The sequence below is a fragment of the Mus caroli genome, chromosome 10, assembly GCF_900094665.2.
Source record: "Mus caroli chromosome 10, CAROLI_EIJ_v1.1, whole genome shotgun sequence".
Classification (NCBI taxonomy): domain Eukaryota; kingdom Metazoa; phylum Chordata; class Mammalia; order Rodentia; family Muridae; genus Mus; species Mus caroli.
The window spans coordinates 100,781,125-100,802,537 of NC_034579.1; the positions used below are offsets into that span (position 1 = coordinate 100,781,125).

The 21,413-nt window shown below is 36.4% G+C and overlaps 1 protein-coding gene across 1 annotated transcript in view; it reads right to left on the reverse strand.

Annotated features, from left to right (window-relative positions):
- Otogl (otogelin like) overlaps window positions 1-21,413 on the reverse strand; it is a 144,483-nt gene that overhangs the window by 12,571 nt on the left and 110,499 nt on the right. Inside the window, exons 38-52 of the mRNA XM_021174947.2 lie at window positions 17,462-17,508; window positions 14,941-15,118; window positions 13,883-14,025; window positions 13,644-13,667; window positions 13,461-13,553; window positions 11,494-11,683; window positions 8,391-8,605; window positions 6,715-6,856; window positions 5,658-5,843; window positions 4,474-4,686; window positions 3,985-4,089; window positions 3,621-3,728; window positions 2,198-2,299; window positions 1,839-1,943; window positions 1,712-1,752 (exon numbers count right to left, since the gene is read on the reverse strand). Coding sequence (XP_021030606.2) covers window positions 1,712-1,752; window positions 1,839-1,943; window positions 2,198-2,299; window positions 3,621-3,728; window positions 3,985-4,089; window positions 4,474-4,686; window positions 5,658-5,843; window positions 6,715-6,856; window positions 8,391-8,605; window positions 11,494-11,683; window positions 13,461-13,553; window positions 13,644-13,667; window positions 13,883-14,025; window positions 14,941-15,118; window positions 17,462-17,508 — 1,892 coding nt within the window. The remainder of the gene's footprint in view (window positions 1-1,711; window positions 1,753-1,838; window positions 1,944-2,197; window positions 2,300-3,620; window positions 3,729-3,984; window positions 4,090-4,473; window positions 4,687-5,657; window positions 5,844-6,714; window positions 6,857-8,390; window positions 8,606-11,493; window positions 11,684-13,460; window positions 13,554-13,643; window positions 13,668-13,882; window positions 14,026-14,940; window positions 15,119-17,461; window positions 17,509-21,413) is intronic.

A 21,413-nucleotide genomic window follows, 5' to 3' on the forward strand; every position in this document is an offset into this window, starting at 1 on the left:
AAGAGGCTCTCAGGACCCAACAGGGATGGCATTAGCTGAAATACCCAACAAAGGGGAGAGAGAACCTGTAGAGACGATATCCAGAGGTTAGGCACAGCCCCTGGTTGAGGGATGAACACACCCACCCCTCTCAAAAATACTAACACGGAATTGTTTCTGTTTAAAGAAAATACAGGGCCAAAGAGTGGAGCAGAGACTGAATGAAAGGCCATCCAGAGACTGTCTTACCTGGGGATCCATCCTATATGCAACCCCCAAACCCAGACACTATTGCTGATGCCAAGAAGTGCTTGCTGATGGTAACCTGGTATGGCTGTCCCCTGAGAGTCTCTGCCAGAGTCTGGCCAATACATATTCGGATGCTTGCAGCCATCCATTGGACTGAGCATGTGACAGCAATGCAGGAGTTAGAGGAAGAACTGAAGAAGCTGAAGGGGATCAAACCCCATAGGAAGAACAACAATGTCAACCAACCAGACCCTCTCAAAGCTCCCAGGGATTAAACTACCAGCCAAAGAGTACACATGGAGGAACCCATGGCTCCAGCTGCTTATTTAGCAGAGAATTGCCTTATATGGCATCAATTGAGGGGAGGGGGGAGGTCCTGGGAAGGCTGCCCCAGTGTAGAGGAATGTGAGGCAGGAGTGTATGGGTGGGTGGGGGAACACCTTCATAGAAGCAGAGGGGTAGAGGTATGGGATAGAGAAAAAAAAAAGAAAATTAATTACTATAAAAGTTATTCTATATCTTCAGCGTTCTTTGTTAACCATCTATAACATCACCTGAGCTAGTATAAAGTTAAATGACATTGACAATAAAGTAGTGATGTGCAAAGAGGAATGTGTTGTGTGATGCTATGCCTCATTGGTTTCCCAAAAGAGTTTGGGTCTTGGATGTCTGGATGGGCTTTCTGGACGTACACGTTTTCCTCTTTAAGCAAAAGAAGAAAACGAAAATGTAAAAATGTCTTTTTGGAAGACATTATCTGTTCTAAGAAATGGGGACAGGGATATATCTTCTCTTCTAAGCCTAATAGCATAAGATGAAGGTAGGTATTTGGTGAACAGACATATAAAGCACTATTAGTCCCACTTTGTTGATAGGTACCATCAGTCACCCCTGTTGTTTTAGAATATTAAATTCTCAAATATTTCTCTTTGTATCGTCACAGATAACTCAAGAAAAAAGACGACAGTTACATGTTTCTTTCTATTTTTCTTCTGTAATGCATATATTGGACGTACACTGTCTAGAAGAATTATTTGAGATGCCTTTCAATATTAAAATAGTAATTTTTTTTCAATATTCTGCTTCATCTTAAGGACAGTCAGTAATATAATGTTAGTAGATTAAATTGTCTATTAAATAACTGTATATTATTTTATGAATTCCTCTTTTTGGCAGCTCTTACTCTGTAACCCTAATTTGCCTGGAATTCACCATGTAGACATACTGGCCTCAAATTCACAGAGATCTACCTGCCTCTGCCTCACATGTACTGGGATTATAGACATAGAACACCATGAAAGGCCACTTTGTTAAATAAAATATAAAAGGTTAACTATCATGTAATATAGTTAGTTGAGTCTATGTCAATATAACATAACTAGAAAAATTCTATTAACTTTGCAAAATTCAGAAATGAGGCAGATAAAGAGAGAAGATACTGGTTTGAACAACACAGTAAGGCTATGAGAATGCACATCCTTACCACTTCACAGGTTGGCATGACAAGATTCTCACAGTTGCATTCTAGAAGGGCAGAAAACCAACATGGTTACCTGACTCAGAATGCGTCAACTCCTTATTATAAAACGTTGAGATAGAAAATGAGTTACCACAACGCCAGTTTGGGCAACATTGTCCAGGTACATCTTCTTTCACCAGGTCCATATCTTTTGCACACTCAAGTGATGGTGGAGGGCAAAGATCTGGCTCACAAACTAGGAAGTAAAATCAAATGGGTAAGGATGAATCTTGTGGACATGCATGTCCTCATTAGTTAGCTGTCATTTCCAAGGCGTGCGGGGGTTTCTAGCTCCCAGCGGATGCTCCTCCCACTTCCCACCTGCCAAGTCCTCCTGCATTAATAGTGCCACTAATATACACCAGACTTCTTAAATTTAACATTTTTTGGACCTTTCGTAGACACATTTAAATGTTTTGAAATAGTGTAAATGTTTAAAAATGGGCTTACCGCAGTAGTACTGAGGACAACATAAATGTGTAGTATTGAGATTAACGGTGAGGAATTCCCCATCGGTACATTGTGGAGTTGGTTCAGTGCATGTCTTACAAACTAAAGGTGAAAAAACAAACACCGAAGTCACACTACAATAAAATCAAATTAAGAATTACTTCAGATGATAATCCAAATCAAAATAGAGAATAATAGGCTCGTGGAGACGTAGGAAAATAATGCATAGCTCTTTGTTACCTAAATGTGCAGCTTTATGCTATCTAAGTACAATGCAAAAGATCTCATCTATCAGAAATACAAACCACTTACCCACAGAATGATTTATTCTTATTGAAAGCAAAATGCCATTGATTAATTTGCTAACTCTAAATATTTTTCTTTCGTTGATTACTCTCACCTATGGTTGAACAGTACACTAGGAACTTGTCCAGTCATCCCTCCTTGATCTGAAAAGAATTCTGAATGACTCTGACAAAGGACTCATCCACAGAGCTCTTACGAAGACTGTTAATACAGGGGAACGCCAGGGCCAAAAAGTGGGAATGGGTGGGTAGGGGAGTAGAGGGGGGGAGGGTATGGGGGACTTTTGGGATAGCATTGGAAATGTAATTGAGGAAAATATGTAATAAAAAATATTAAAAAAAAAAAAAAGAGGGCTCATCTCCAGCTGCCCTGTGAGAAAACTCATGTCTGGTTAATCGGAATTTCTGTCTATGTAGTTTGAGTGCGAAAAGGAGGCACACTATAACAGGAAACTGGTAGAGGTGCCACCTCTTCCTCCTCTTGAGCTTCGGTACTTGCCCCTGTATCTTTGTTCAAACTTAATCAAGCCACTTACAGTCGTGGAAGCTTACAGGAATTCTAGAAGATGTCTTCTGAGGACTGGTATGGTAACTCACTTGACTTGGAGGAGGGGCTGAAGGAGGAGTGGAGTTTCTCATATTATCTACTCTAGTTCCTCCTACAGAATACTTTCTCCTGGCTACATCCTAGATGATTTCTTTATACTCCTATCTTCTCTAGGGGCCATCATAGTTCACAGGTGATGTGTAGAAATTAAGTTTTATTATGGTATTCCATGTCTTACTACAGTGCATTATTCTAGTTGTGTCTTCTAGAAAAGCCGTGCTAAAGTTTCTTTTTAAAAAGCATAGATATTTGCCACATTAAAGAAAAGTCCTGCTTCCATTATTTTAGTCACGTTTAGACAGGTCCTGAGAGTTTTGTTGATGGAGTAAGGTCTGGCTGTAAGGTTACTGAGAGTTATTTACAATGTACTCTGCTTTCTACCTTTCTCGTTCAGCTCGATTCCTACTATATGACATAATGCTGCTTGCCGAAAGTCCCATGAGATTCACAGCAGAGAGATGTCCCCCACACCCTTACTCTTCTTACTGAAGCATGGCTTGAGAGCACTCACCGCAGGAAGGGTAGAAACAGCAAGGCTCTCCCTGTCGAACTTGAAGCACAAACTGGTCATCTCTGCAAACTGGCGTTGAAATATCGGGACATCTCACTGCATCACATTCTACAGAATCACAAGTATGTTTGAAAATTTGTAAGCTTGAGACAATAAAATGAAGTGAAATGAGATAATACCATTTTTTTTTCTATTCGAGTGGCAATCTTAATATAAAGGCATTTTCTTTTTTTAGGATAGCAACATCACAATCTTCTATGATCAGTCCATCCTTAGATACCCACTGGAAGAGAGTTGAATCAGTGATCCTGCATGGACAGTAGGCACAGATAGCAGCTTTACTTTCCCCATTGGATTAACTTACCACATTCATACTGTGGGCAACAAGAAGAAGCACTATAGCCAACAATCAACTTCTCGCTATTTGTGCATGGCGGGATGGTCCTGTCACACAAACTCATGTCACAGCCTAAAAATAAAAAGCAGAGTGTTATAGTTGTACTGAGTGCAGCTAGGGTCTTAAGCTGCCAACTCAGAGTGGGCAACTGTCTCTGCCAAATGTGTTTTCACTCTGCAATGAAGCTCACCCCGCCCCAAACTTGGAGGTATATAGAAAGTACCAGCTCCAAGAATTCTCTGGAATTTTCTTGCATTTCTTATTGTCATGAATCAGAGACATAGAGTCCTGACTTTTGTTCTAAGATTATTAATATTTACTGGCAAGGTTTTTAACATGTATTCATACAAGTTGTTTTGGAAAAAAATTATGGAAGTACTTCATTGCTACCCTGACATGTTTTTCAGACTGGGTATCATGACCAGATGTCTACACAGCTCCAGTTTCCATACATACCACAGACTTTTTTAGAACAGCAGGTCAGCTTATCAACAATGCCTATGACCACTTCAGCTGTTCGTTCACAGATGGGGGAAGGCTCTTCTTCACAGACAGGCTCTATAGGAATAATGTTTCCATCCTCCAGACATTTGTAGAGGGCGCATTCATCTATGCCACCATTCCAAATCTCCCCAGCACTGCGGGGGTGCTCCTCGCTGTCAGTGCACACTTCAAAAGACCAGCGATGTTATTTCATTTACAACTGTGCACTGCAGCAAGCCAAGTCATGATAGTTTGTTTTTTACCATGACATGAGCCACCAATATAGCCACAAGTCATGAATCTATAGTTTACCAGATTCCTTTTTTTCTTTCTTTAGCTAATACATTGCATTTTTCTCTAACCAAAGTTAATATTTAACCAAAGTCCACAGAAAATGTCATTGTTTTGTACACCTTCCAGTTACTGTCTTCACTAGCAGCCATAGTTTTGTTTCTGAAAGTGTCCTTATATTTCTAATCTACTTGCCCTTCCATTTAATTATTAACAAAATTACTTTTCTTCTTTCTGGCCATAATTAAGACCCATGTGACTGACAAAGTCCTGTGTTGCAACTTTCAGAATTCTGTGTTTTTGAAACTTGCCACAACCATGTAGATAATATGCTAAAATTAACTTGACCATGAACTAGGAGTACCTAACTGTTCTCGCCTACATCATAATGCTGTCTACCATTTCCTGTGTTCTCATTTTCTCAGGGCACTGAATGCACAAAATGTTTTTTTTAATTACATTTTGTCTCTCTGTTCTAATCTCTAGGACTAAATAACATTAACTTATTCATTTTACTGATACATAACTTCAGAGTCGCAGAGGCAAAAATATCTCTCTACACAAAATAATTAGAACTTAAGTTGATCCCACCAAATACTTTAATTCTTAATTTACCTTGTTTTTCCTAGTTATTAATACGCACACACACACACATAAAAATTGAAGACCATCACACAAAAGATCTTAATTTTAACTACAATTGAAGTGATAGTCAAACAAACTATGATTTTATTTTCTTCCAATGCCTGGATCATCTTTGATTAATTTCACTCAACATCTATTTCTAATAACTAAAATATATTACATATCACATATATTTGCAATTGTTGCATCTCTGAGCAATCATTTGATACTCTAGTCCTTACCACATTCTTGCTCTGGGATGCATAGAGTTTTATCTGGCCTGTGAAGAATGGTTCCATTCTTGCACACACAGTCTTCTCTCAAATTCAGACATGAGGAGTGTCCATAGAACCATTTGTTGAGACATGTTCTTGCTTCACATGGTCTCACACAGGGCTGATATTCCTTTCCCTCTGGACAACTCAGAGCTGTAGACAATAAAGGAAAACTTTTTTTTTATAACCAAGGTAATCTATGTAAATTCTGGTAGAGAGAGAAAGAGGTTAGCTGTTTTATAGAGAGAAATTCTACATGTTTTACTTTCTTTAAAGACTGTTTTTCATTTATCATGTAAGTACAAATAAAGGCATCCTTCAAGTATCTAGGTGGTATTCAATACTTACTGTAGTTGAAAGCATTTATTTAATTGATATCATATATATATATATATATAAATATATATATATATATATATATATACATATATTCCACAATATTCAGTCCAAGTCACTTTCACACAAATTTAGAGTTAACTATTACAAAGTTTCTGTTCCATACAACCAAAGGACATAGTATTTCTCTACAGGATGAACACAGAAACACTCTTTAAATATCTAATTCAATCTAACTGAAGAAAAAATGCTTCCTATAGAGGTTCAGTCCTTTAGTGCTGAGCATTTTCTAAATGATGTTTTAGAAATCTCTTGTCAATTTCCACTGCTCTTAAAAAGTTATGCTGTTCAAAATGAATACTCTGCTTGTGGAAAATGGTATAAATGGGTATGATCTTAATGGGGGACCATCTCACATTGTCTAATGAAGCTGGAGATGATAGATATTCATGATGAATCAGGAATGGAGATTCCCCTGGTAACACAGCAGACAGGAGAATGGTGCACAGAAATGGATTGCTTATGTCTAAAGCTGGGCAATACAATGCACACTGTGTTGTTTTCCTTTCTTCCACTCACTTTATATTTACTAAGTTATTTTATGACAAAAGATAGAAGGAAGAAAGGATTGCAGAGAGGAGATCATTTGTAATGGTTAGAAGTTTTCATTGTGCTAGAATTAACTCACGGCAATAGTCAGGGGTGCGCCACTGAATGCAGATATCAAATTTGTTGCACAAAGCCACATATGCAGAGATTGCATCACATTCATAGCTCCAGAAGTACGTGTAGTTGATCCACATTTTTTCACAAAAGTCCCTTGGTGAGACCTAGAGATGCATTTTACCATATAATAAATTATGTCACTTGTGACCTTCTCAAAGGCCCTGAACTAACCCCAAACCATTTGACAAATCAGGGAGACCAAGCCTTTACATGAGATTCAAAGGCAGAAAGATTGATGCAAGTTTGAGGCCAGCCTAGTCTACATAGCAAGTCAAGTAAACCAGGCCTATATAGTGATACTCCACTTCAAAAAGGTCAAAATAATCAGATTAATATCATTGAAGTTCTTCTAAATCTCAGTTTTTCAAAGTAAATATTTTTGCCATGACAAAATAAACTTTGAAAAGGGAAATGAACTGATAATGGCTTTAAAATAGATTTGAATAATAAAAAGTGCATTTGTGTCTTACTTTTATGTTCATGAATTCATGAATTTAAAACACTTAAACATTTCATGTTTATAATTAATCTAAATTTTGAAGTAAACGAACCTCCAGAAAGACTACTTCTGTTCATAACTTTGAGCCCTTTGTGTATTCCCCTTGGGAACTCATAGTCCAGCCTGACTACAGAATCTGTTCTTTTTCTGTCTAGTACAGTCATGCACTTGGAGTTCTTTCCCAACTAAAACTTCCTCCCTCTTCTTCCTAGACTCCCCTTCTCCTGTATCTAATGCTTCAAACTGCCTCAGTATTCCCCTTGCATAGACTTTTACACCAAATATTCTCTTATATACAATATGTTCTATATCTGGATCTTTCTCTCTCCTCCTTATTTCTGGCTTGTGTTTTTATGCAGCCCAGATATGTACATCTCCCTGAAGACTTTTCCAAGGCTGGGTTCATATGTTTCTCCCTACCTTGTATTATAAATATCTGTTAACAAATTCCCCTTCTTTTAGATTTCTTGAAGGTCTAGGAAGGCCTTATTTGTGCATTCCAGGATTCTAGCACTGTGCCTATTACATGCTATAGTCACTTACTCCATTAAATGGCTTACAAAATTCTGTTCTAGTTTGTCCTTTTTCTTTTAAAAGAAATCTTTTTATTGACACAGATGTCTTAAAATATTCACTAATTACTTGAACTGAGAAATCAAGAGAGTGAGGGAAAAAAGCCAATTAAGCTGAGGAAACAAAGGAACACAACGATCAATTAAATTCACTCTGATGGCCATGTTACAGAAATATACACCCTAGAGTGTAGCGTCATAGGAATGGATTAAAACTTCAGTGTCTGAACTTCTGCACCTGATTACCAAACACTGTTGATCTCATTCTGCTAGAGGAATTTATTTGTGGGAAACAATTCCATTTCCCTAAAAATTTATACAATACTAACAAAACACAACAGAAAAAAACAATAATCATCTTTCTTGTTCCTATAAGTTCATAAAGAATAAGAGTCACCAAGTTTCTAACACACTGACAGAAAAACAGGAGAATAGAAAAACAGCATGGCATGAATACTGCCTATTGATATCTTTCTTCTCTCATAAATCTAATGTGATACCATTGATATCTTTCTTCTCTCATAAATCTAACACAATTGCTGTTGTTACTAGATGCCTTTAACTTACTTTGTCATGGCATGGAATGAAACCTTCTCTGTTCAATAACTCAATGCAATGACTGCAGTCATATTCAGTACAGTTCCTCACAGGTCTTCTCATTGTCACTTCAAATGATTTCTCAATTTCCCAGCTCCCAATAAATAACTCTATGTCTTCCATGTTGGTAATGATGGTGCCATTCTGCATCCTGAGGTCATCGTCTGGATTGTCATTGCAAATCCCTTGAAAGGACATGTGGCTTTTAGATGGAAAAAATTTTCACTATCACCAAATACAGGCAATGAAACTAAATAGGCTTAATATTTTCTTTTAAAAGGATGAATAATTGATTTGAATGAGATTACAAACAGCTGAATTTGTGTATCTTTTGACTTTAGCATTGATAAAAACTTTTAAATTTATGATTGTTTTTATTAAATTATATTGTTAAATGAATATGAAGAAAATCTTGTCTATGAAGATTCTGTTTCAAACTTTAAGTTAAAATAAATCATATACTTCCTAGAACAGCAAATATTTGATGAATGAATTCCAATCTTCCATACTCCAAGGAAAACCTCATCTAAACACACTAAATTTTTCCTTTCAATTAATGTTCTGTTATCTAGCTCATGACATAACTCCAGAAATAGATCATTATGGTGGTTAGTGTTAACTGTTCACTTAACATGATGTAGAATTATGTAGGAAACAACGTATGAACACATCTTTCAGAAATTGTCTAGCTTTCGTGCACGTCTGTGAGGAAATAGATGGCCTAGCTTTACTGATGTGGGAATAGCCACAATAAATTTAAAGGCACTGCTCCATGTTCTTGGGTCCTAGACTAACTAGAAAGAGCAAAGATGGACATGAGCATTCACCACATTCTGCTTCCTAATTGTGACTATAGTGTAGCCAAATGCTTCAAGCTTCCATCCACCATCTTGATTTCCCCGCCGTGGTGTGCTATAATCTTCAACTGTGAATCAGAACAAATATTTTCCCTTAAATTGCTTTTGTTTGGATACTTTATAACAGCAATGGAAGAAGAAACTAAGAGAGTTTTGGTTGGCATAATCCCAATTGGTAATACAGACATGAACAGTAAGAGCTGATGGCAGTCACTTGAGGAGCAAAGATATAGTCAATATTACAATATCACTGTCAGTATTTGAACCAGGATTGGTGGTTAGAGATAATCTTTCTTCCAGGTATTCTGACTTATTGGCAGGCTATAGCCTTAAGATTATTTGAGGAAGGTCAGACTCATTAGTTTACTCATCATCAGTGGAGTACAAACCCAATCAGAGTATAGAGAAATACCCCAAAAGCCCTGATTAAACTTCACCCAAACCCCACCCCACATTAACCTGTCATTTTTTTTTAATTCTGAGGACTTTATGCCACAAAATGTGTGAATTAAACATATTCTTTAAGCTTCAAATTATAAATCCAAATCAAGACTATCATTATGAATAAAGGTTTCTGGCTTCTGTAGATAACACCATACATCAAAGAAGTCTCGGGTTCTTTCTTTCTTTTTTTCCAGTGATTAATTTATTTATTTACTTTACACCCCAATCCCTCCCCTGTTCTTTCTTTATGTATAAGCTTTCGTAGTCAGAGATAGTGCTAAAAATATTCTTTTAGTTTCAAATACACTTCAAAAATATTTTTACTCTGGCCACTGTTCACAATAATATGAAATTGATGACCTTCTTCTTCAACAATAGAGTCCCTTCTAGAATCTTCTCATTTTTGGACCTCACTCTTTATCAGTAGTTTCCTTAGCTGGCACTCAGACTAGCAGTCCTGACAAAACACAGACAGCACTTTAAGTAACAGATATCTCCCACTGCAGAGTCAATGCAATTATAAACTTGTCTATGACAAACACAAAGGTAACCCTAGTCTCTTCCCTATACAGATTACTTAGAATCTACTTAGTCAAATGCCTAGCTTCACAAGAACAAAATATGAAAATCAAATAGAAACCAATCCTCATATAAGAGGTAAATTTACAAATAATTATAAATTCGCAAAGTTGACTTTATTACTCAATAACCATTTAGTTGTTTGTAATACTCAAAAATAACTGTTTCTAGAATGATAACATTATGTCACCATAGAAGTTTGTGCTACATTTAACATATTCTCAACAGTCAAGGAAAATGTAAGTCATACTTAGCAAAATAATAATGTGTATGAAGCTCAAAAAATGTAATGTATTTATATTGCATTACTATGAAGGGTCATTATGTTGAATTTTCAAAGAGGCAACAGACCTATTTTCAAATTATGGTTATATGTCTGCAGATATGTCTAGTTTGACTTAAAATTCCTTATGTGAGTGTTAAATATTACAATAGCAAGCCTCTGGATAATGGCAAACATGAACTTTACAATTCATAATAAAACTGGCATCAATATTTAGTGAACTATTCCAAGTTGGCATATGTTTTATCAAGATTTGAGACATAAAAATGCAAGAAATAAACAAATATATAAAACGCCTCTAGCCTTTGTGTATCTTATTTTTATCACATGAATTAAGATAACCCTTGCCAGGTGGTGGTGGCACACGCCTTTAATCCCAGCACTTGGGAGGCAGAGGCAGGCGGATTTCTGAGTTCGAAGCCAGCCTGGTATACAAAGTGAGTCCCAGGACAGCCAGGGCTATACAGAGAAACCCTGTCTCGAAAAACCAAAAAAAAAAAAAAAAAAAAAAAAAAAAAAGGAAAAGAAAAAGAAAAAGAAAAGAAAGAAAAGAAAAACAAAAGAAAAGAAAAAGATAACCCTGGGACCAATTATTTAATGCAAGTTATAACTAAGTGAATTAAAATATAGCTAAAAATTTATGAACTTTCAGTAAACGTGAATTAATATAAGTACATAGCATAGTAAGATCCACAACAAATATACATTTAAATAGAATATCTAACTTGAAATACTATTTCTCATTTCATTAGCCTTTGTTGAAAGTCCTTGCTTTCCAAAGTACTCACATGTAGAATTAAAAATGAAAATCACATCTCAGTCTGGGAAGTGGTCTATTTGGGTCCAAAACTATTTAGTGTAAGAAGGAAAAGGCATTTAAAAAAGGAGAAATTTCAAAATCAGTGCTCACCACAAAGCCCTTCTGTATAAGATGACAAGTTAAACTGGGGGCCGAAGTGAATGTCTATGATTCCTGTAAGGTGAGCCCACTTTATGATTAAGCCAGCAGGAGTAGTAATCACATACATTGTTCCAGAATCTTCTATGAACAGCTCATGACTTGAAAACGGCAAAGGCACAACAATAGAATCCACGTCTACCTAGAATAACATATGTATAGCCCTTAGGAGAATATTTCTTAAAATTACAGAAGTTAAAATCAGGCTTTTATATAATGTCAGGTGTTTTAGTATGTAAAATTTTACTTCTCTGTCATCCCATACTTTCTGATAGCTTCCAGTCTCTGTAGTTGACCCTTTACTCTGCTTGATATAGTCAGTATTATCTCTTTGTATTTTATTTTTATTGGAAAGTAATTTCATTTCCTAGGTTTGCTTTCCTCTGATCTCTTCAATTTTATGCTGATTCAATTATATACTAATTTAAGCTAGAGATTCCTTTTCTTCAAAATCAAGATGGAAGAGTAGTGATGTCTAAGAGAATCATCCATCAAACTTAAAGGTTAAGAATATCAGTGATTCTACTTCCTTGTTTTGTATATATTCTGGACTTAATCTTCAGCATGTGTACTTGATAATATTAATGTAGGCAGGCCAAGAAGATACTTTTAAAAACAGTGGTTTCAGGTTATTATAGTGATGTGAGCTGTAAGTGACAGCAGTTTTGGTAACGTTTCAGCTCACTAATCTCCTGGTTCCTCATCTTTGTATCCTGCTCCTGTGGCCTCCTCTACTCCCACTCTTTAAGACTTCAGGAGTCACCTTCTCCACACAGCCTGTTGGGCCCTCTCTGTGTCATTTCCCTTCTGCCTTTCTCTGTATACTACTCATAATTGTATCCCTATACCTCCTACTTTACAACCACTAGACATGCATACACAACCTACATAACTGGATGTTAATTGAGATCAGAATCAGTGTTATAACTCCTTTATCCACTCTAAGAATAATTTTTATAACTGGTTATTTGTTGAACAAATGACCAGTAATTGGCCACAAATAAGCTCAAATGGGGCAAAAAAAGTCATCATTTCCATTCAAATGCTTGTAATAATAGCACTGACTATATGAAGTTATTTATTATATATTCTATCAATGTCAATAAAAATTAAACTATGCAAATTCCATCATGTAAAAATTGTCATATTTGCATATTTTAGGTTTTACTTAGTTAAACCCTATCTTATTTTACATTAATACTAAGTACATCCCAGAATCTATGGAACTGTGGTGATCGAGTCTAGATCGTGTCTAGAAAGCAAGCTAATATGCGGTTCTTGTGAAGCAAAAACTATGTACATTTTCTCTTATTCTTTTGAATGACTCATTCAGATCTGAATGATATATCCGACCAAGAACTCAGCTTCACAGGGTTAAACAGATTCCTTTGGATTAGAAATCTTCCTATAAAGCCACTCAATTCCTTTCGAGCATTTTACAGTGTTGTGGCACACGTTTTGGTTATTGCAATAGATATAAGTATGGTATCTTTCTGCTTTAGTGGGGGTGTCAATATTTCCAAACCAGCCAGTTAGCCTGCCCTTCTCTTGTGTTCTTCCATGGCAGGTTCTTTGCTACTACTGGTTCCTGCAGTTGTCCATCCCCTTTACATCCTTTCTCTTCATCTGACTTGAAACATGAACTCTGGAAGAAGAGACTTGGTGACGCACATGTCATCTGAGAGTGTTGGCAGATTTAACGTGGCCCTGCTATAGTCTTGTGGAGGATAAATATTAGAAATGACATCATATAAATGTAGGGAAAAATATCAAACTATGAAACACATCTTCTAATTTTCCATGAAAGGAGAATTTATCCATATGAACAATAAGTACGGAATCCCTTACTCTATGGAAATGATTGTTTTGCATGATTTCCTATTTTAATTCTATGTGAGATTTTTATTGTATTTTCTTACCTTTCTTACCACTCTGTTGATAAGTATTTTATGTATAGATGTTGTCACATTTAGCTGCTTAAAGCAAAGTCCTGAGATTCGTCCAAAAGAAGCCTTCATTTAGAAACAAATAAAAACTTTATGATGCTAAAGAATTGTAGTGATAAGCAAAATTAACTTACTAAATTATTTGCAAATACTCACTGGTCTTTTAAGGGCATGTCCATTCTGAGGGAATGAAATGTAAAGAAAAAAATTTAAAGTAAATATATTAATTGTCCTTCAAAATCATCAGAGTTATATTATAAATCTATTATCATACTTTTACATGAAAAACTCCTTGGCTTCAATATTCAGAGAACAATACTGGGAATCCCAGATGTCACAATGTACATGAGCTACAGATTTAGGAAGAAGTGACAATTAGATGGATTACAACCTACCTGATTCATGGAACATTTGTCAATGTGAACAACTACAATTTCCCCGGGGATTCTTACTAAAATGTAAGAAGCCATGCTAGATAGTGCTGCACTGTTCCCATCAAATGTAATGATGCTCAACTCTGACAACATGGAGCACCGACCTAAAACAAAACAGTGCACAAGAGAGGCTGTTAAATTATTATTTGAAGTTTTAAACTATTTTTTCTCTTCAAAATGTACCTTCTTCCCAACTCCTCTCCTACTCTTATGTAACATTTTTGATGGTTTATTGTATTGTTTGTGTGTGTGTGCTACGTGCACGCATCTGTGCACAAGTGTGTATGTGCCCTATTGCTTTTAATCGGGGTTTGCTGTGTAAGCATCCATAGGGATTATTTCCTTGGGTGGGGATAATGTACAAGTGGCCACACTACTAAGAAATATGACTTCCTCTTGCCTGTAACCTACAGCTCTGTGTGGAGAAGAAGATAAAAGAGGATGATGAGAGGGGCTTTTAATTAAGGAATATTATATAGATATGTGTAAAATTACTTTAAAAATACATGTTTTAAAATATGAATTACCCAGACCTACTCTGAGAGCCAGAAAGTATGGAGATAGGATCTAGCACTCTGCTATATCAAGTCCTCCATGAGATGCTAATACCTGTTATAGGCAGGAAGCATATTCCCAGCCAGTCACAGGATCTATTTATTCTATTCATACAAGGTTCTGTCAATATGATTTCAAGATTTTGAATGTTTACAAGGCTCTCAATTCTAAATTAGAAAATATATTAAAGAATGCCTCATTAAATTATACTTTGGGCGTGAGGAAAAAAGTACACACACAAGACACACACACACAAGACACACACATACACACACCCCTTAGGTTTGGGTTTGGCAAAAGCAACTCAAAAAGTCATAAAGTAAGAACTGAATCACAGATCAGATGAAGAAATGTCAAAAGCGATAGCTTGGTCTGGTAACATAAGCTCAAACAAAACAAAACAAAAACCTCAGCACTCTTCTCTGATTCAGTCATTGTCCAGCATAGGAGAAAGGCAGACTTACAGGGGCATTCCCACTCAGGACAGCATATATCAGTGTTCACTTGAACAGGCCAGCCTCGGAACCCACAGTCTGGCATTTCCAAGTCCTTCGGGCAATTCAGAGACCAGTTGTAGAAGGTCCACTCCATGTTAAGGCAGATATATTGGCTACAGTTATAAACAGGATCAAATTGTTGAGGCTGTCAATAAAAGGGCAAAATTAGTTACGTTCCAAGATCCAAAATGCTTTCCTTTGAGCTTTAATTTTTGCAATCACAATGTTCTCCTAAGTATACATTTCATAAACAAACACCTTTTCAAAGGTGATTAAAAATGTGCTCCAACTTTTGTTGAAGCATCTCTACAATAATCAATGTATACCTAGGATTTGCTTTAAAATTGGTGAGATCCTTTAAACAACAGTCTTTTCTTAGAAATTTTGTATATCATTTTATAAGCAAATTTCAGCAAATAAATGTCCACTGCTAGCTGATGGCTTTGAGTTCAACATCACAGGAAAAAATTGACTCGCTTAAACTGTTTTCTGACTTCCATACATCACACCCACAAACACACACACACACACACACACACACACACACTAACACAGAGGTACAGACACACTGTATGTATACACTGTATATATCTCCACAGTTGTTTAATATCTATGAAGGATCATAATTTTTATTATTTCTTTCTTTTTTCTTTTTTTAATTTTAATTTTTATTTTTTTGATGAAGGCTTGAAAGTAACCCAGGCATCCCTTGAACTCAGTATGTAGACAGGTGAGGCTGGCCTTTAGCACTTGATCCTCTTGCCTCTGTATCCCACATTCTATGATTGCAGACATATGTCACAGGGCTGACTTTGGGAACCTCTGAGGTGGCTGAATTTATACTTGCGATGGCCTCAGATCTTCCCTTTGATCACACTCCTCCATTAACTCCATCCCTTCAGTTGTTCAATGCAAAAGTCTTAAAACTCTTGATGATTCTATTATTCACATCTCATGACTAATTCTTCCCAAAGTGTGAAACCTCTGCCTTTCAAAGAGATCCAGTGTTCCATCATTTGCCAATATCTCCATCACCACTCCCTGTCTAGGCCACCATCTGCTTGGGCCTAGGATACTAGCTGGTTCTGTTGCCTTTTATAGTCCTTTATACCCTACAGATAAGATATCACCAAACTGATTCTGAAACAATTTGGGAGATATGATTTTTTTATGCTTACAAACCTACAGTGTCTTCCTCTGTCACTTGAAGAAAACCACAGACTTTATAAGAATCTTCTTAGCTAATAATAGCTTTACTTCCTCTTTGTTCTTTTCTTGCTCACTGCTCACCTAGTCATGCCTTAGCTCTATCATTATGCTAGACATGGTTTAACCTCAGGATCTTTTTGTTTCTGTGGATGGCACCTGAACACTATGCCTGGCCCAATGTGGTGCTTGACAGGCACAGGTTGAATAAGTAATTAATGGGAATGTGGAGCATCTGAGAAGTAAGGCACTGCCTTCTCACCTCACCTGAGAAATAGTAGTTCTATGGGTCAATGGTTTCACTTTTTTTGGTGATGGTATATCAGTATTTTGCATAGAGACTCACATATAATATCTATACAACAAATATTTTTATGAGTCACTTGTTTATGGAGAAGTCCCACAAGATAATTTCCTTTTTCTTTTTTTTTATTGAAAACTTTTTTCATGCAATGTATTCTACTGTATAGTTTCTTCTCCCCCAACTCCTCTGAGATCATTCCTACTTTTCCTCCCACTCAAATTCATATCCTTTCTTTTCCTCTTTAGAAAACAAATAGGCATCTTCAATAATAATAATAATAATAATAATAAAAGCAAACAAACTAGAATAGGACAATTCTTTATTAAAAAAATCATTCTTAAGGTTTTACATACCTGTTTCTTTGTTTTTCTTATTTCAACCAAAAATTAATTAGTAAGAATCGGCTGAGATAAGGGGACTATAGAGATGTATCAATCAGGAAAGTGTTTGCTTTTCAAGCATAAAACCTGAGCTCAGGGCTGGAGAGATGGCTCAGCAGTTAGGAGCACTGACTGCTCTCCCAAAGGTCCTGAGTTCAAATCCCAGCAACCACATGGTGGCTCACAACTATCTGTAATGGGATCTTCTGCGGTTTCTGAAGACAGCTGCAGTGAACTTACATATAATAAATAAATCTTTAAAAAGGAAAAAAGGAAAGAAAGAAAAATCTGAGCTCAGGCCCTAGAATTCATGCCAAATAGCTCGGCAAGGAGGAAGACACTTGTAGTCCTGGAGCTGGGCCATGACATATGCATGCAGGCATGCATGCACAGCTAAACACACACACACACTCACACACACACATACACACACGTGCACTGAAATCACAGTTACAAAACTATAATGTATATTCGACTTCTTTTTTAGAAAATACCTGGACACTGTACCAGAGGAAGTTTGTGTTCATATAGTGAAAATACTTGGCCATCTGGAAGTGCTATAAGAAACAATGAACAGACGAAAGACACACAGCCATACCTCACATTCCAAACCTGGGGTCGGTGTCATGTCTGATGGGGTAATGTCTGCATTCATAAGAAATGAAAACACATCCTTGTTAGTGGAATGGGGGCCACCATGAACGGATACTATGTGTGACTAAAAGGAAGCTAAGAAATTTTACATAGATTATTCCCTTTGTTCTTCCCAAGTCTCAAGGGAGCAGATAAAATAATAAAATAGCTTTGTAATTTTACAGAAACTGAAATTAAGCCATAGACACACCTAGTAAGTAATATGAGAAGATTCTAAATCTGGATTTGTGATTCTAGAACACTAGCATTTGAGGAAGCTTCTATAAACAGCCTAATTGATTAAATGATGTAGCACAATTGTCTAAACATGTAAAAAATATCAAGGGAATCACCAACTACCCCTCAGGAATAACAAACTGCACCGGGCTTCAACATTAAATTGAGAATCTGGCACTTTCCCTTGTCAGTCTCCAGCCTGGGCTCAGGCAGAGAATAGACAATGCTTTGGACCATGTGGCGAGCCAGTTTGAGGGATGGAGAAGCAACACACAGAAGGGAGAAGACCTTGTTAATGAGGATTATCTACAAGGCACTTTCTGCTGTTCTCTATCAGTACAACAAGAACTTCTGCAATAGTTGCTCAGAAGAACTACAAAAGAACCAAAGGAAGTTACTAGAATCTTCCCTAGCTAGAACTGCATTTTGTCTTTTACTGAAAGAGTTTCTCATGGCAGTTACAAATGATCACAAATTTCAGTAGCTTAAAACACCACCCATTTATTATATTGCAGCTCTAGAAACCAGAATACTAAAATCAATGCAATGGTGCAGCTGTGTTCTGTAAGCCCTAGGGAAGAGTGTTTCCTTGGTTCTTCCAGCTTCTGGGGATTGCCTGAATTCCTTGGCTCATGTTCCTCTCCCCCCCCCCATTAAAACAGTAACATAAATGCCACCCCCTCCTCTCTCTCTCTTTTCAGCTGTCACATTATTTTCTTCATGTCAGCACTGACCCTTTGCCCTTGCAGTTTAAATATGCTTAGCCCACAGAGAGTGACATTATTAGAAGGTGTGTCCTTGTTGGAATAGGTGCGTCCTTGTTAGAAGTGTGTCATTCTGGGGTTAGGCTTTGAGCTCCTATGCTCAAGCTCCACCCAGTGTGGAAGAGATAGTCTCCTTCTGCCTGCTATTGGATCAAGGCATAGAACTCTCATCTCCTTCTCCAGCACCATGTCTGCCTAAACACTACTATAGTTCCCACCATGATGATAATGGACTGAACCTCTGAAACTGTATGCCAGCCTCAATTAAAGGTTGTCTGTTTTAAGATTGGCCTTGGACATGGTATCTCTTCACAGCAATAAAAGCTAACTAAGGTGCCCTTATGCTTATCAAAACTTCATGACTATATTAAACCTACATGGATGAATCAGGTCAAGACTCCAAGTTCAAGGTACAGTCACAAGTCAATCAATAACTTTATATCAGCCAAGTCCTTTTGACTTGAAACATCACTCAGAGACCAATAGGAAGCTGAAGACATACATTTTTTTTTGAAGAGCTATTTTAGTCTACCATAATCTACAAGATAACTTCTATACAATTTTAGTTAATTCTGAAACTAATCCTGATCTGTGTTCTATTTTATAATCTCTAACTTGAAGAACAGTTAAAATAAATGTCAAAAATCTCACTCACTGATCGCATGAACAATGTTCATGTTATACATCTAGATGTTTCCTCATGCAGAGAATAATGTTTAATAGAGTCTTAAGTGTCATTTTCCAAGTAAAATGATGTAAAATTCTCATCCTGTCATAGCACAAAAGCACAAGTGAGTCTAGCGACTAGGAGGTTTTTGTGATCTTCATACCAAAAGACACAGTAGTACCCAGAATCGTCACAGAGTCACCAGCATTCTTCTCGTGGCAATCATAGGACATTTCAGATTGAGATAGGTGGCTCTCCACATATTCTTTTTTTTTTCAATATTTTTGGCTATACCAGAATAGAATATTTTATTCTATACTTTAGAGTCACTTTGTGAATTTCTTTGTCAAATAGACAAATTTTAAGAATGTTGCTATTGCAACCACATTAATGCTTCTGTTCTGTGAATGCATAATGGCTTCCTGTTCGTGTTCTTCTACCTAACTCCATTAGTAATGTTTTGCAGATTTTATTATAACCATATTTCAGCCCATGGCTATTTTATTAAATGTATTTGTAAGTATTTTATGTTGTTCATTAATGTTGTTTTAGCCCTTGTTTAACTATGTATCCCTGGTAGGCCTGGAATTCACTATGTAAACCAGTTTGGCCTTGGATTTACAGAAGTCTGCCTGCTCCTGGGTGCTAGGATTAAATGCATGAACCGCATTAATTTTTGATGTGACTGTTAATGTTAATTCTTCATTTCTCTTCAGATTTTGCATTGCTTGTGTAGAGAAAGACAGTTGATTTTTATGTTAATCTTAACATTCTTTAAGTTTGATAGGATTTATTACTTAATGAACACCATAGATGTATGGATAGATAGATAGATAGATAGATAGATAGATAGATAGATAGATAGATAGAGATATTGCTTTATTTCTGTTCTCATTTATGAGATATAAAGCATATATTCTACATGTGAATTGTTGTGGTTAAGTAGGTTAGACATTTGTGCTGTATGTTGAATATTGATTTGTAATGTCAAAGTAAATGCTGATATTAAGAAATATCAGTCTATTTCCTTGATGACAGAATATGCAGTCTTACTTCACAGACTTATTCATCCATGGGTTCAGTGAAGAGATTTCTGGCCCTTCCCAACATAAATATTTACAACGATAGATCAATTCCTCATCTCCACAAGCATTAAGTGCATATTGAGTGCTTACCCAGGGGCTATCATATAATCAGCTTGCAATAAACATTAGCTCATAAGGATGGCGATGTTGATGATCATTATAATGAATCTCTAGTCTGAGAAATATCACAGATGACTTAGAACCCTTCAGTGATTGCCTTCAAAAAAGAAAATCCAATTCCTTTTGGCACAGACCTTTTATCTCAGATCATCTCTTGACTAATTTCTGAATATTCAAACTTACATGTTCTTGAATGAAATCGCTTCCACACTACTTGTTATCTCTTACTTCCAAACCTTCGCATGTGCTGATCTTTCAAGCTACAGCATATTTTTTTCTTCTTCTAACTTAAACCTCCTGGCTATTGATAACCTTTTTGAGGCTTTACCTCCAAAATAATCATTATAGCCTTGGGTGCATTGTTCCTATACAGTTCTATATAGGTCCTATATCATTCTAATATAGTGCATTATAATGTGGTCATCCCTAAGTGCTCTTGGGTGGTCAGTTTCAGACCCACCACACACACCATAATCTGTGCATACTCAAGTCCCTAAGATCAGATAATGTGATTTTGCATATAACCTATGTGTCCTTCCTTATACTTAAATCATCTCATCTCTTAAATGATGTGTGCCTTGTATAATGTAAAAACTGTATAAACAATAATTTATCATGTATTTTAGGGGATGACATAAGGAACATTTTATACGTCATTAGCCTATATGAATATTTTCCAACTATTTTTGACCCATAGTTAGCCAAAAGCTACATTCATGGAAGGTTATGTTTTAAAATACTTGACAACTGTTGCTTATATTAAGATCAAAGCTATACGCTATCTAACATTCACACTACCCCCAGGGGCCAGGAAAGAAAAAAACCACAGGATTCAAACTGAGGTTTGCCGAATCTAAGTATCTGAAACTAAACTTTTGTAAATCACAACCCCAGGAGGACAATATTAAGCTTGGCAAGACTCGACGAGTGAATTTATAAAATAATTTCCTAGAGAAAGTTTTATAGTTAGGATCCAGAGAAAACTTAGATATATATATATGTGTGTGTATGTGTGTGTGTGTGTGTGTGTGTGTGTGTGTGTGT